General features: G+C 42.8%; 2 protein-coding genes across 4 annotated transcripts in view; both read right to left on the bottom strand.

The window, feature by feature from the left end:
* Window positions 1-652: 652 nt before the first annotated feature.
* On the bottom strand, window positions 653-4063 carry LOC310637696 (mas-related G-protein coupled receptor member H-like; the record flags this gene model as incomplete). The annotated part of the gene is made up of 3 exons (XM_083358197.1): window positions 653-2024; window positions 2492-2544; window positions 4001-4063. 3 exons carry the CDS (start codon window positions 4061-4063, stop codon window positions 1118-1120), a joined length of 1023 nt encoding a protein of 340 aa, XP_083214323.1. The 3' UTR covers window positions 653-1117.
* A 659-nt stretch (window positions 4064-4722) lies between these two features.
* Window positions 4723-16800, bottom strand: part of LOC310638764 (proto-oncogene Mas-like) — a 481088-nt gene continuing 469010 nt past the window's right edge. The window contains exons 2-5 of one of the 3 annotated variants that reach the window (XM_083360107.1): window positions 13600-13873; window positions 12702-12795; window positions 11969-12017; window positions 4723-5932 (exon numbers count right to left, since the gene is read on the bottom strand). In XM_083360107.1, coding sequence (XP_083216233.1) covers window positions 5056-5932; window positions 11969-12017; window positions 12702-12771 — 996 coding nt within the window. In that variant the 5' untranslated portion in view covers window positions 12772-12795; window positions 13600-13873 and the 3' untranslated portion in view covers window positions 4723-5055. Of the gene's footprint in view, window positions 5933-11968; window positions 12796-13599; window positions 13926-16800 lie in introns of those variants that run through there. The other 2 variants (XR_014492177.1, XM_083360108.1) reach the window with 2 other exon arrangements.

The following is a 16800-nucleotide window of genomic DNA, read 5'->3' as shown; positions in this document are numbered from 1 at the left end:
GCACTGATGATGTTACCTAGTTGGGTCATGAAACATCTCAAGAAAACAAACAAGCTCGAGACCATCAAGATCAAGGACATCCTAGTCCTCTCCTCCTCCTCCTCCTCCTCCTCCTCCTCCTCCTTCTCTCCACAAATCCCACTCCCTTCTAGCACTGATGATGTTACCTAGTTGGGTCATGAAACATCTCAAGAAAACAAACAAGCTCGAAGAGCATCAAGATCAAGGACACCCCAGTCCTCTCCTCCTCCTCCTCCTCCTCCTCCTCCTCCTCCTCCTCCTCCTCCTCCTCCTCCTCCTCCTCCTCCTCCTCTCTGCAAACCCCACTCCCTTCTAGCACTGATGATGTTACCTAGTTGGGTCATGATATGTCTCATGAAAACAAACAAGCTCAGAGAGCATCAAGATCAAGGACATCCCAGTCCTCTCCTCCTCCTCCTCCTCCTCCTCCTCCTCCTCCTCCTCCTCCTCCTCCTCCTCCTCCTCTCCACAAATCCCCCTCCCTTCTAGCACTGATGACATTACCTAGTTGGGTCATGATATATCTCAAGAAAACAAACAAGCTTGAAAAGCATCAAGATCAAGGCCACCCCAGTCCTCTCCTCCTCCTCCTCCTCCTCCTCCTCCTCCTCCTCCTCCTCCTCCTCCTCCTCCTCCTCTCTGCAAACCCCACTCCCTTCTAGCACTGATGATGCTACCTAGTTGGGTCATGAAATGTCTGCAAGTAAGCAAGTAACCTCAGAGAGCACAAAGGACCCCTCAAACTTTCACGTTTTTAGTGATGCCCAAAGCTCTTCTACCAAATGGTTTAGGGAACAAAAGCTTGCAAAATGTAACAGAAATACACGCAGTGATGAAAGTTACACATTTGAAAAATGGCATGCAGTAGGAAGGATTCCCGACAGAAGTTGTCTTGGAATAAAAAGGAATTGTATAACATAACACATTGACTATTAAAGCTCTGCACTCTGAAAATTACACATACAGTAATATTTCCGGTTTACATTGTTTGGGGGGATTAGCAATTCTGTTTGACAAACTCTGTCAATTTTGTATGTTCTTATTGAGGCCTTTATGGCTTTTTTTAAAAAAATGAATATACAGTGATAATGAGTCTTCACAACTGGTCTTCCGTCGTAGTTTCCTGGGCTTCTGGGCTTCCTTGCTCATCCTTGAAGACATTTTCCAGGGCAACCTTGTAAGCTGTTTTGGGCTGGTTCTTTCCTCTCTTCTTCCTCCCAATGAGGAAATAAAGGAGGGGGTTGATGCTGCTATTGAGAGCGGCACATCCTATCCCAATGGTCATGAGGAGGAGATTATAGGAATCAAAATAGTCAATGACACAAAAGACATTCATTGGGAGAGAAAAAAGGAGGAAGAAAATGAGAGCCAGCAAGATGGTGGTGAGCAACTTCCTTTGATTGCGTTGCCATTTAGACCTCATGTGAATCCAGAGGGTCACAGTGGACACAACAATGAGAGGGGTACAAAGTAAACCATTTACAGCAAGCTGGTAAAGGAAAGGTGAATGTTCAAAGTTCAAGCTCCAGTGCAGAATGAAGTGCGCCGCAGAGAGCAGGAAGGAGAGGATCCAGACGAGGCCACAAACCAGGGTGGGCAAATATGGCGGACGACGGTAGCGATGCCAGAGCAGGAAGAAGACAGCCACACATCTATCCAGGCTTATGGCGGTCAGGAGAAACTGGCTGGCAGAATAGGTGACAGAAAAGAACTCGAAAAATAATAAGAAAAAGACAAACAGAAGGTCAATTTCTTTCCGCAGAGTTAGAACCGTCACAAATATAATTGCAGTCACAAGGCAGGTGAGGACCCCGAAATCGGCAATGGAAAGGTTCAGGATGTAAGTGGTAAAAGAATTTCTCTTAATGGAGCAGGCCAGGAGATAAATGGTCGCCCCATTTCCCACCAGGCCTAGACTGCAGATCATGGCGATGAAGATGTTGATAATGTTCCGTGTTAAATCATCACCCGTCGGTCCGAAATATTTAGCCCAGCCCTCGCACCTGTTAACAGAAAGAGATCAAAAGAGAGTCAGTCCCTGTCTCAACTCCTGAACTGAACTGCTCAAACAGGCAACTCACTGAATAGGTTTTTGTGTTAAACTGTCACCCAACGAAGGAAATTTCTGACATTTTAGAAAGGTCTAAAATTTTAGAGATTTAGATAACCACAGTTTTAGTAGTTTGGAAAAGAGGGTTGACAATTTCAGAATGGCTTGCAGAAGTTGTAAGAATGTTCCTAGTCATTTCATGCTTCTCAGATATCCAGATGACAAGAAGAGGCCAAGAGACAATCTGTCCATCTGACAAAAGTGTACATACATGCAGACAGAAACACACGTAGATACCCATACATTTTGTGTACTTACACACAATCGACACATGGCTGAATTTGGACAATTGCTGCACTTAGTAGTGACCCAAACTTCCCACCCAACAATCCTCAAAAGGCATTTCGGTAGAACTCCTACTGTTCCCCATTATTAGCCATCCTGGCTGAGGGCAGAGTAGGGTTATCAGGTATCTGAACCGACAAAGGACAACACAAAGAATTGGAAAGAAGAACGCAAGGGGGTGTGGGGAGACGAAGTGTGTGTAGGGGCACATAATGGGAAATGCACACCGAGTGGAATTGTGCTAGTGTTAGCAGTTAGTACAGAATAGAGAATAAAAAATTTGGAAGGGATTTTGAGGTCTTCTAGCCCAATCTCCTAACCCTATATGTATATCAGACAAGTAGCTGTCCAGTCTCTTCTTAAAAGCCTCCAGTGATGGAGCGCCCACAACTGCTGGAGGCAGGCTGTTCCACCGGTTAATTGTCCTCACTGTTAGGAAATTTCTCCTTAGTTCTAGGTTGCTTCTCTCCTTGGTTAGTTTCCATCCATTGCTTTTCGTTTTGTCTTCTGGTACTTTAAAAAATAGGTTGACCCCCTCTTCTTTGTGGCAGCCCCTCAAATATTGGAACACTGATAGTCTAGTTCTTCTTTTCTCTAGACTAAAAAGGTAAAGGTTCCCCCGCACATGCGTGCTAGTCGTTTCCGACTCTAGGGGCCGGTGCTCATCTCCGTTTCAAAGCCAAAGAGCCAGTGCTTGTCCGAGGACGTCTCCGTGGTCATGTGGCTGGCATGACTGGACGCCAAAGGTGCACGGAACGCTGTTACCTTCCCACCGGAGTGGTCCCTATTTTTCTACTTGCATTTTTACGTGCTTTCGAACTGCTAGGTTGGCAGAAGCTGGGATGAGTAACAGGCGCTCACTCTGTTACATGGCACTCGGGATTCGACCCGCCAAAATGCCGACCTTCTGATCGACAAGCTCAGCATCCTAACCCACTGAGCCACCGCATCCCTCTTCTCTAGACTAGCCACACCCAATTCCTGCAACTGTTCTTCGTATGTTTTAGTCCCTAGGCCTTTAATCATCTTAGTTGTTCTCTGCTCTCTTTTCAAAGTCTCAACTTCTTTTTTATAATGCGGTGACCAAAACTGGATGCTGTATTCCAGAGTTGGTCTTACTAAGTGTTTATCCAACAGTACTAAAACTTCATGTGATCTTGATTCTGTTCCTCTGTTAATGCAGCCCAGGATTGTGTTGGCTTTTTTGGCTGCTGCTGCACACGGCTGGCTCATATTTATGTGATTGTTCACTAGGACTCCAAGATACCTCTCACAGGTATTGCTTTTGAGCCAGGTATTACCTAATCTATACCTGTACATTTGTTTTGGTTTTTTTCCTACCTAGATGTAAAACTTTACTTTTCTCTACATTACATTTCATTTTGTTGGATAGGGTCCAGTGTTCAAGTTTGTCACGATCCATTTGGATCCTGAACTCATCTTGTGGCATGTTGGCTATTCTTGAATTGAGCAACTTCCATCCCTTACAAGGGGCTCCCATTCCAGCAGCTGCAAATTTCCTTTTAGGATGTTATGAAATAATTGGAAGATTAACTCCATTCCTGCAAAGAAAATATTTTGTACCATAATATACTTGCTTATCTTGGAATTTGGGTCCAATTGTATAGTTGTCACCACTTCCACCATGTTGTTAGTTGCGAAGTCTTGTCCGACCCATCGCGACCCTATGGACAATGTTCCTCCAGGCCTTCCTGTCCTCTACCATCTTCTGGAGTCCATTTAAGCTCACGCATACTGCTTCAGTGACTCCATCCAGCCACCTCCTTCTCTGTCGTCCCCTTCTTCTATTGCCCTCAACCTTTCCCAGCATTAGGCTCTTCTCCAGTGAGTCCTTCCTTCTCATTAGGTGGCCAAAGTATTTGAGTTTTAGCTTCAGGATCTGGCCTTCTAAAGAGCAGTCAGGGTTGATCTCCTCTAGGACTGACCGGTTTGATCGCCTTGCAGTCCAAGGAACTCGCAGGAGTCTTCTCCAGCACCAGAGTTCAAAGGCCTCAATTCTTTGGCGCTCAGCCTTTCTTATGGTCCAGCTTTCACTGCCATACATTGCAACTGGGAAGACCATAGCCTTGACTATATGCACTTTTGTTGACAGGGTGATATCTCTGCTTTTTAGTGTGCTGTCTAGATTTGCCATGGCTTTCCTCCCAAGGAGCAAATGTCTTTTAATTTCTTGGCTGCAGTCCCCATCTGCAGTGATCTTGGAGCCCAGGAATAATAATAATAATAATAATAATAATAATAATAATAATAATAATAATAATAATAATAATAATAACAACAACAACAACAACAACAACAACTTTATTGTCACTTTGAATGTACAGCAATCATCATACATCCAAAAGAAATTTCATTGCATACAGCTCTCAAAAAGCCACCACCTCTGGTACACTCTCCTTGTTCGTGGCCATCTTAAGTTTCAGATCGTCCATTTTAGTCTCTAGGGAGTGAATGATGGCAATCAGGACAGATGGAAACGGAGCTCCATATGCTGCATGGTTTCCAAATTTTGCTGTTTGGTTACCTAAATTACATTAATTTTGTATGTTCCCACTGCACAATATATCATTTATGACTTGAGTAAACAATGGCATTGATGTTTCACAACTGCTGCTCTTTCATGTCTGCTGCTCCTCCTTGAACACTCTTTCAAGAGCGACCTTCAAGGATGTTCTGGGCTGATTCTTTGCCCTCTTCTTCCTCCCCACTAAGAAGTAAAGGAGGGGATTGATGCTGCTGCTGAGAGCGGCACATCCTATCCCAATGGTCATGAGGAGGGGATTATAGGAACCAAAATATTCAATGACGTATAAGGCATCCATTGGGAGAGAAAAAAGGAGGAAGAAAAGGAGAGCCAGCAAGATGACAGAGAGCAGCTTCCTTTGACTGCATTGCGATTTAGACCTTACATGAATCAAGAGAGTCAACGTAGACACAATCATGAGAGGCGTACAAAGTAAGCCATTTACAATCAGCTGATAAAGGAAAGGTGAACTTCTAGAGCTTCTGGTCTGGTGGAGAATGAAGTGCACCGCAGAGAGCAGGAAGGAGAGGACCCAGATGAGGCCACAAACCAGGGTAGACAAATATGGAGGACGATGGCAGCGATGCCAGAGAGGGAAGAGGACAGCCACACACCTGTCCAGGCTGATGGCCGTCAGCAGAAACTGGCTGACAGAGTAGGTGAAGAGAAAGAGCTCAAAAAATAACAAGAAAAAAACTGCCAGAGGTGTAGTCTTTTTATAGAGAGTTAAAACAGCCACAAATATAGTTGCAATAATAAAGAATGTGAGGGCCCCGGAATCAGCAATGGAGAGATTCAGGATGAAAGTGGTGAAAGAATTCCTCTTAATGGAATTGGCTAAAAGATAAATTGTTGCTCCATTTCCAATCAGGCCTAAAATACAAACAATGGCAATGGAGCCATTGATGAGGTTTCGTGTTAAAACATCAAACACAGAAATAGTTGTCAAATATTCATTCCAGCCATGACTCCTGTAAACAGAAAGAAACAAAAAGAGAATCAGTCCTTGTTTCAGAAATTCTTGAATGCTGAAATAATAATAATAATAATAATAATAATAATAATAATAATAATAATAATAATAATAACAACAACAACAACAACAACAACAACAACAACAACAACAACAACAATAATAATAATAATAATAATAATAATAATAATAATAATAATAATAATAATATGGAAAGCAATTTGTATCTGGCAGAACAAAAAGGAAATTATAAAAAATCAAGAGGAACAAAAGATCAGCTGCTCATTGACAAAATGGTACTTAAAAATGCAAAACGACGAAAAACAAATTTAAATATGGCGTGGATTGATTACAAGAAAGCATTTGATTCATTACCCCACAGTTGAATTAATGTGTGTTTGGAAAACTTTGGAATCAGCAAAAACATCTGTACATTTTTGAAAGCAAATATGCAAAAATGGAAAACAGTTCTAACAGCAAATGGGGAGAACATTGGTAAAATCAACATCAGACGAGGAATCTTCCAAGGGGACTCACTTTCACCACTACTGTTCAACATCACATTAATTCCATTGACAATAATATTACAAAACACAAAACTGGGATATCACATCTCAAGCCAGCATGGCAAGATAAACCATCTACTATACATGGATGACTTAAAACTGTATGTGAAAAGCCACACTGAACTTGAATCAATACTCAAGGCAGTTCAACTGTTTAGCAGTGACATCAGAATGGACGTGGACTTGGAAAATGTGCTATATTATCCATGCAATGAGGAAAAATGGGAAAAATAGAAGGAATAGAACTGGGAAACAGAAGTATTATGAAAGCACTAGGAAAGGATGATGGTTACAAATACCTAGGCATATTGGAAGCAGATAACATCTTGAATGGAAAAGTCAAAGAGTCAACACAAAAGGAATACATCAGAAGAGTCCGCAAAATACTAAAATCAAAGCTGAATGCTGGAAATATAATTAAAGCCATTAATACATGGGCAGTCCCAGTGATATGCTACACAGCTGGAATTATCAACTGGACTTTGGCTGAAGTGGAACACCTAGACCGGAAAATGCGTAAACATGAATATGCACCATGCTCTACATCCATGAAGTGACATCGACAGGTTGTACCTGCCAAGAAGAATAGGGGGCAGAGGGCTACTGCAAATCCACCAAACTGTAGAAGAAGAAAAATGAAGTTTTAATGACTATGTAAATCAAAGTACAGAAAAATTGCTGTAAGCTGTGAAAACAGAGAGCATTATAAAAATAACAGAAACAAAGGCAGAATATAAGGAAAAATGGCTGGATGACAGATTAAATAGATGGAAAACCAAAGCTTTGCATTGACAGCATTTGAAAAATATTGAAGGAAAATGTGATAACAACTTGACATGGGCATGGCTTAAGATGGGAACCATCAAGAAAGAAACGGAAGGCTTAATACTGGCTGCTCAAGAACAAGCACTACAAACTAATGCCATGAAAGCAAAGATACAAAAATCTACTGACAATCCAAATTGCTGACTTTGCAACGACAAAGTTGAAACTGTTTCACATTTAATATGTGAGTGCAGCAAAATTGCACAAACTGATTACAAAGCTAGACATGACCGAGTTGCTAAACTAATCCACTGGGCATTGTGTAAAAAATATGACTTGCCTGTGTCCGAAAAGTCATAAGAACATAGGGTGGAAAAGGTTGTTGAGAATGAAGGGTGAAAATCTTGTGGGATTTTCGAATACAGACAGATTGCTATTTGGAACACAACACGCCAGATATCGCAGTCATAGAGAACCGAAGTATATAGTTGATTGATATCGCTGTACCAGGAGATGCCAGAGTCGAAGAAAAAGAACTGGAAAATATTACGAAATACTGCAACCTGGCCATCAAAACTGCGCAATTATGGATGAAATGTGTAACAGTGATACCCATTGTCATCGGGGCACTGGGAACTATGTCCAAAAACTTTGCAAAATACATCAAGTAATTGCAGCTTCCTGCAATAACTCCAGCAAAGCTACAAAAAACTGCGCTACTCGGAACATCTTACATTTTAAGGAGATACCTGGTTGATACCTAGGATGCTGGCAGCAACCCGTGTCAACCATTAGTGCCAGTCAATTTGAGTGTTCAGTTGACTGAGTTTCATGCTTTATGAATAAAAGTTTTATAATAATAATAATAACAATAACAATAATAACAACAACAACAACAACAACAACAACAATAGTAGTAGTAGTAGTAGTAGTAGTAGTAGTAGTAGTAGTAGTAGTAGAGTTGGAAGGGACCTTGGAGGTCATCTAGTCCAACCCCCTGCTAAGGCAGGAAACCCTATATCATTTCAGACAAAGGGCTGTCCAGTCTCTTCTTAAAAACTTCCAGTGTTGGAGCATTCACAGTTTCTGGAGGCAGGTTGTTCCACTGATTAATTGTTCTCACTGTCTGGAAATTTCTCCTTAGTTCTAGGTTGCTTCTCTCTTTGGTTACTTTCCATCCATTGCTTCTTGTCCTGCCTTTGGGCACTCTGGAGAATAGCTTGACTCCCTCTTCTTTGTGGCAGCCCCTGAGATATTGGAACACTGCTTTCATGTCACCCCCTAGTCCTTGTTTTCATTAACCTAGACATACCCAATTCCAGCAGCCGTTCCTTATATGTTTTAACCTCCAGGCCCCTAATCAACTTTGTTGCTCTTCTCTATACTCTTTCTATAGTCTCCACATCTTTTTTACATCGTGGTGACCAAAACTGGATGCAGTATTCCAAGTGTGGCCTTATCAAGGCATTGTAAAGTGGTATTAACACTTCATATGATCTTGATTCTATCCCTCTGTTAATGCAGCCTAGCACCGTGTTGGCTTTTTTGGCATCTGCAGCACACGGCTGGCTCATATTTAAGTGATTGTCCACTAGGACTCCGAGATCTCTCTCACAGTTACTACTATTGAGCAAGGTACCACCTATACTATACCTGTACATTTGGTTTTTTCTTGCCTAAATATACAACTGTACTTTTTTCAACATTGAATTTCATTTTGTTAGATAGGACCCAGTGCTCAGGTCTGTCCAGGTCCTCCTGTATCTTAAGCCTATCTTCTGGAGTGTTGGCTATTCCTGCCAACTTAGTGTTGTCTCAAAATTTGATGAGTTCCCCATCTATCCCCTCATCCAAATCATTGATGAAGATATTGATGAGTATTGGGCCTAAGAACAGAGCCTTGGGGTACCCCACTGCATACTTCCCTCCAGTTCCATTAAGACTTACACATTGAGTATGATTTGTAGGCCAATTACAAATCTATGGTGGTAATGCTGTCTAATCCACATTTTTCTATTTTGTCAAGTAGTAAGTTGTGTTCTACTTTATCAAATGCCTTACTGAAGTCCAAGTAAACACTATCCATGGCATTTCTCTGATCACTGTTTTATCACTTTGTCAAACAATGCACAAAGTTTGTCTGGCATTATCTGTTTTTCACAAACCCTGGTTATGACTTTATTTGCCTTTAGGTGTCTAGATTTCTTTCTTAACACAAACCGTCTTAGACACCATGCAAACTAAATCTCCTACGGTCCTTACTTGTTGTGTACCAGCACTTTCCTAATGCCATACTTCAGCTTGGATACCCAAACTAAAATTTAGGGTACGGAAACTAGACCTAATTGCAAAACATATTAGTTCAAGATTAGATTCTTTCTAACTCAGCTACTTTCACTAATTTCATCTGATAATTGTCTTTTCGTATGGATACTGCCATAATAATAATAATAATAATAATAATAATAATAATAATAATAATAATAATAATAATAATAATAATAATAATAATAATAATAATAATAATAAAAACCTGGATGCAGTATTCCAATTGGGGCCTTACTAAGGCAGTGTAAAGTGGTATTAACCCTTCACGTGATCACGATTCTATCCTTCTGTGAATTTCATCTGATAATTATCTGTTCATATGGATACTGCCAGTAGAACAACACCACCAACAACAAACCCCCAAAACTGCTGGATTTTCTTGAGGGCTTTGAACTATGTTCAGGCCAAAATGTTAGTTATTGTAAAGATGGAGTGACATTCATCAGTCTGAAGTCTTCTCACTCTTTTAAAATCCTACAAGGGAGGGAGTGAGGAAGGAAGCAAGGAAGCAAAGAAGTATTTCCCAGTGCTTTTTGCCTGCAAATGGTCATCACGACTGTCTGTTTAGGTAAGGAAATATCTCTGAAACAGCATCCCAGCAGGTCACAGTTATTGGGAACATGCATAGGGAAATGATATAGGTGTTTTGCCAAGTTGCAGTGGCCCAGGGCCCAGGGATCAGATATAGAACCACCGAGGCTGGGCTAAACAGGTGAGGTACCTAATTGTAACTATTTCATCCTCAGAGTTCTTATTTATTTATTTGGTGCTACAGCATCTTTCCTTTAGGACAGGGGTAGGCAACCTTGGCTCTTTCATGACCCGTGGACTTCAACTCCCAGAATTCCTGAGCCAGCCATGCTGGCTCAGGAATTCTGGGAATTGAAGTCCACAAGTCATGAAGGGGGCCAAAGTTTTCCCCATGCTGGCTCAGGAATTCTGGGAGTTGAAGTCCACAAGTCACGAAGGGGCCAAAGTTTCCCCCATGCTGGCTCAGGAATTCTGGGAGTTGAAGTCCACAAGTCATGAAGGGGCCAAAGTTTCCCCCATGTTGGCTCAGGAATTCTGGGAGTTGAAGTCCACGAGTCATGAAGGGGCCAAAGTTTCCCCCATGCTGGCTCAGGAATTCTGGAAGTTGAAGTCCGCGAGTCATAAAAGAGCCAAGGCTGCCTTGTTGTTGTTGTTAGTTGCGAAGTCGTGTCTGACCCATTGCGACCCCATGGACAATGTTCCTCCAGGCCTTCCTGTCCTCTACCATCTTCTGGAGTACATTTAGGCTCACACCTAGACTAGTAACAGTCTAGTAACTTCATGAAAGTCATCAGTGAGGTTCCCTAATAATTCTCAAATGGAGATCAGCCACTCACTGGGGAGCTCTATCTCTTGTCTGTCACCTACTCTAAATCTAAGTCCTGGTGAATGATCACTTAACTATGAGCTAGCAATTTGCAGCAGCAACCAAAAAAGCTAATACAATCTTGGGTTGTATAAAAAGAGGCATAGAATCAAGATCACGTGAAGCATTAGTACCACTTTATAAAACCCTACTGAGACCACACCTGGAATACTGCAGCCAATTTTGGTCACCATATCACAAAAAAGATGTTGAGAGTCTGGAAAAAATTCAGAGAAGAGCAAATAAGATGATCAAAAGCCTGGAAGCTAAAACATACTAAGAACGGCTACAGGACTTGGGTTTAGCTAGTCTAAAGAAAAGAAGAAATAGGGGTGACATGATAGCAATGTTCCAGTATCTGAGGAGCTGCCACAAGGAAGAGGGGGCCAGGTTGTTCACCAAAGCACCAGAGGGCAGGACGAGAAACAATGGTTGGAAACTGACCAAGGAGAGAAGCAACCTGGAACTAAGGAGAAAGTTCCTGACAGTGAGGACAATCAACCAGTGGAACAGCTTGCCTCCAGAAATTGTGGGCACCCCATTACTGGAGATCTTTAAGATGAGACTGGACAGTAACTTGTCTGAAATGGTATAGGTTCTTCTCCTTGAGCAGGGGGCTGGACTAGAAGACCTCTAAGGTCCCTTCCAGGTCTATTCTATTCTATTCTATTCTATTCTATTCTATTCTATTCTATTCTATTCTATTCTATTCTATTCTATTCTATTCTATTCTATTCTATTCTATTCTATTCTAAAAATCTTCATTGAGTCACTTGGGAACCTGATGTCTCTGGACATTTACCCGAAGTGGGTTAAGAACAAGCTGAGCTGGGCAACCTCCATCCTTCAGAAGAGGCCCCCATTCCATCAGCTCCAATGAGCAGAGCAGAGGGTGAATTTTCCTTTGGAATGTGATGAAACAATTCAAAGGCTAATTTCTTTCCTTCTAAGGAAGTATTTTGTACCATAAAATACTTACAACTCATGGTAGGTTGGCCACACACGAAAGGGTCCTGTGTTATTTAAATCTAAATTACAGAAAGATCATGATTATTGTCAAAATACACATATATTTTAGAAACATCTTCCAAAGTTACAAATTTGTTTTTATGTCTGTGTATAGATAAATAAAAGAATCCTCAATAATTTTTCCTTTGGTCTCCCTAGAGAGTCATTGGTGGATAATCAGTTTGAGTGACGCTTTCTAAGGTCCCTGTCCCAGAAATATTTAACCTGGTAATTAATTAGAAAAAAAATCATCTTCAAAGGGAAAAAAATTCTTCCCACCCTTGTTTTTCCTTCATTTTCAGAAATGCTTCTGGACCTGAAATCACTTAAAAAAAATCTTAAAGTACATGGAGATTGACTTCATCCCTTGTGTCCTTCCAAAGAACAATTCTGGGATGATGTTGCATATAGGAAATGGCAGATATCACCATGTTAGCATTCTTACATTCCCCATGAAAGCTATTTTATGGGCGAAAAAAAACTTCTTAGGAGACATTTTGTGAATGTACCCACGTAATGTCTTCAAATGTAAGCTTCATCCCATGTGGGATGGGACAGGGGGCAGGACTTGTGATGTGCTGCTAAAATTTCATTTTGGAAATAAGTTCACGAAGCATTACAAACCCTTGAGGTTTTTGTTATCAGTAGCATCCACAAAGGCAAGGAAATTATATATAGTACAGTTTTCATGCCGTCCATACCACCTGAATAATTAAATTGCTGCTCCATTATGCAAAAAGTGTTGTTATCTTGCTTAGAAACATTCAAATCCATGGATAAGGTGGACAATCTGGGACACTGTAATTTAAGAGGAAATGCAATTATCAAAAGCAAGCAAAATGATTGAAAGGATTTGGGCTCTTAGGGAATTCAAGTTTAAAAGGAGCCTTGGTGGAGCAGTGGGCTAATGCCTCCTTAAGTAACACCAGCTGCCTGCAATTAGTGCAGGTTCGAGTCCCACCAGGCTCAAGGTTGACTCAGCCTTGCATCCTTCCGAGGTAGGTAAAATGAGGACCCAGATTGTTGGGGGCAATTAAGCTGACTTTGTAATAATGCCACTTGGGGTGTGTGTGAAAGCCCTAATAAGCAGGCATATACATAGAATGAAGGCTACTGCTAAGCACATTTGATTTGTGCTTAGAGTGTAAGCCGCCCTGAGTCTTCGGAGAAGGGCGGGATATAAATGGGATTAAAAAAAACCAACTTCCTTTGTCCAAACAAAACAGGCATAATATTGTAAGCCTTCCTAGCTTTCAATCAAGCAATCAAACTTTATTTACAGGCCACACCCAAACCCAATACAAAAGACCAGAGATGCAGTACGGTAAGTACGAAACATGAATTTTAAGAACTATAAGAAATATTTAAAAAGTTAGCAGCTAACAATCATTAGCATGAGAACACAAGCTGCTGTTATAGCTAGATGGATTTAAGAGTCAAGTTAAGAGGCAGTGGGGAGAAAGCAGAGTTGCTTAACTCGTTCTTTGCATCACTCTTCACGAAAAAAAAGAAACTATAGCCCAGCCTACCAAAAAAACTAAGCCTAAAGGACAGACTAAAAAAATTAAAGGTAAAATAAGCAAGAAAATAGTAAAAGGACACCTGTCTATTCTTGACGAATATAAATCACCAGGATCTGATGGATTACATCCCAGAGTTCTGAAGATGTTGGCAGATATTAGCTCAGAACAATTGCACCGTATCTTTCGAAAATCCTGGAGCAATTAGTCAGTCAGAATAGAGCTGGGATGAAACTTGGGGTCTTCTTATCTGACTTCCTGCTCATAATACAATTTCAGACAAGTGACTGTCCAGTCTCTTCTTAAAAACCTCCAGTGATGGAGCGCCCACGATTTCCGGAGGCAAAGCCGTTCCACTGGTTAATTGTCTTCACTGTCAGGACGTTTCTCCTTAATTCCAGGTTGCTTCTCTCCTTGATCAGCTTCCAACCGTTGTTTCTTTTCCTACCGTCTGGTGCCTTGGAAAATGTCAAGAGAAAAGAAGGACTAAAGGAGACAGGATAGTATTATTCCAGTATTTGGGGGTAAGGGGCTAACCAACTTAAACCCCTGAGACAGAAGAACATTTTCTTTAGAAAAAATCTAAGCTGCACAATTAGATCTTCCAAAAGCGAGTAATAGAAAATCTCAAAAGAAACCAAGACCCAGCTGTTACAAATGCAGATTCATCCAGGAAGAGTGTGTGTGTGTGGGGGGGAAGGAAACGCGTCAAGGAAACAGCCATTTCCCTTGACGAGAAGAGCTAAGTCCAGCTGAAATTTAAAAGTACCAAAGAAGAGGTTTTTTTTTTTCCTTCTCGCTCTTCCTCCCCCACCCTGTGTAATTTTGGACAGACAACCAAGAACCATTGAGCCAAGGGAAACGGCCAGAGGACAAGAAACCACAAAAACATGTGCCTTGTGTAAACAATAAAAAACACGACTGGATTAGGGGCTGCAGAAATACCCACCTGCTAGAAACAATGTAAAAACTGACAAGATTAGCCGAAACACACACAGAGAAACACATTAGCCTAGCAAGAGGTGAAGCGGTCAGCTGGGAAGCCCCACATGGAGGTGGTAAAGCATGCCCAGGGCCAGCAGGCAAAAAGACAGCCCGAGCGGGGAAAGCCGGATCCCCATCGGTGTCATGGCCGTCCAGGCCCAGCAGAGATTCAGGGAGGCACGCAATCCTAGCTGGGACTGGGGGGCCATGGCACCGATGGGGAACTGGCTTTCCCCGCTTGGGGTGGCCTTCGGCTTGCTGGGCATGAGCGTGCTCTACTACCTCTACTCAAGCTTGCTAGCCAGCTACTTTGCCTCTTTTGTGCTGGGTGGGGCTGCTGCTCTGGGTGGCGGCCTACTGGACCTGCATGAGCTGCTGGTGGCGGCATCCCGTGGCAGGGCCAAGGTGCGTCGGGTGTGCAAGGGGAAAGCCCTAATAAGCAGGCATATACATAGAATGAAGGCTATTGCTAAGCACATTGATTTGTGCTTTAAATTGTAAGCCGCCCTGAGTCTTCGGAGAAGGGCGGGATATAAATGGCATTAAAAAAACAACAACAAAAAAAAACCCAGGCTCCATGCTTGGGCCAAGGGCAAGATCTGTGAGGGGGCCAAAATGACCAGCATCAACCTGCTCTCCAACTACAAGCAAAAACAGATGGGATGGAGTAGGTGTGTCCAGCGGTCTGCATCATGGGCCTCCCCCCTTCCTTATTTCACCCGCTGCTGGAGGGCTGGCCCGGTATTGGCAGTGGGCTGTGGAGCCTGAGGACACCAGTCTATGCATCGGCAGGGTGTGGCTGCTGATGGACACCGTCGGCCCCCATGCACTCGCTGGCCTCTGAGTGCAGGAGCCAATGGTGTCAGGCAGCAGCTGCCCCACCTGCTGCCTCGCCTTGCCTTGCCCCACGCCCTGGCCCTTGCCTCACCCCACAGGATGAACCTCTTGCCTACTGCCCCACCCACTAAAGACCCCCTGGATCTCTCCTAACCCTGCCCGGTCCCCACAGGTGTTCCCTCCACAAGCAACATCGAGGTGGCCATGCCCACCCTGGCCACACCCATCCAGTCTGCTGTGACCACTGCAGCCACACTCACTCAGTGAGCTATGCTACCTCCTCCGAGGGCACCACAATGCTGATGCGGCCCTGGCACTTTGCAATAAATAACTGGGTTTTGGGTTGTGGTTTGTGCACTTGGTCTCTAAAAGGTTCGCCATCACTGGTGTAGAGCAGGGGGTTGGACTAGAAGACCTCCAAGGTCCCTTCCAGCTCTCTTCTGAATTGAAATTGAAGTCAAGTTCCATTATTGGCTAGAGCACAGGTCTGCAACCCGCAGCTCTGGAGCCGCATGCGGCTCTTTCAGCCATCTCCTGCGGCTCCCAGTCCTCTGCCATGTGCAGTCCTCCCCCCCAAAAAAAAAGTGGGACTAAAAAATTTCTACCAATCAATTCAAATATGCAGGGTAGGTGCATATCTCGCCTTGGCTCCACTATTCAGTGAAACCCTGTTCTGCGCATGCGCGCATGTACGCGCATGCGCACACATTTTTTGCGGCTCCCAGTTTTTCCTTTTGTGAGGGAACTGGTTCTGAGTGGCTCTTTCACTGTTTCAGGTTGCTGACCCCTGGGCTAGAGGATCCTGCCGAATTTGCTGATCACATCCCGAAGATTTCCAAGTCTTATCCCGATCTCAAACTCTATCTTTACTGCTGAGATACCTGGTGAAGAAAGGAAGAATCTCCAGAGAGGGCCAGCAAGTTTTTTTTCAGAAGGTAAGGCGGAGATGTTTTTCTGTGAATCCAGATATTTTGCACTTGATGCAGTTGCAGTGAGAAAGGGGAATTGAGCTGGGCCAAGCTGGAACCTTTCTCAGAAAGAGAAAAAGGAACTTGTGCAATATGGATCTCTGACTTTTGCAACTTCAGCTGTTATTCCACACAAGGTGCAAAGGAGGTGCTTAAAGATAACAATCATATCAAAAAGTGACAGGATTTAAAGTGCTGTGAATTGAGATCTCATACACAGGGTGATTTGCAAGAAATGAAAGGATGAGGGGGGGACATGTTAGCAGCGTTCCAATATCTCAGGGGCTGCCATAAAGAAGAAGCACCTGAGGGCAGAAGCACCTCGGGGCAGGACAAGAAGCAATGGATGGAAACTGACCAAAGAGAGAAGCAACCTAGAACTAAACAGAAATTTCCTGACAGTTAAAACAATTAATCAGTGGAACAATCTGCCTCCAACACTGGAAGTCCTTAAGAAGAGATTGGACAGCCATTTGTCTAAAATGATATAGGGT

Source organism: Vipera ursinii (assembly GCF_947247035.1).
Source record: "Vipera ursinii genome assembly, chromosome: 3".
NCBI classification, from domain to species: domain Eukaryota; kingdom Metazoa; phylum Chordata; class Lepidosauria; order Squamata; family Viperidae; genus Vipera; species Vipera ursinii.
Note: the sequence above shows the minus strand (reverse complement) of the source record. Positions and strands in the feature narration are given on the sequence as shown.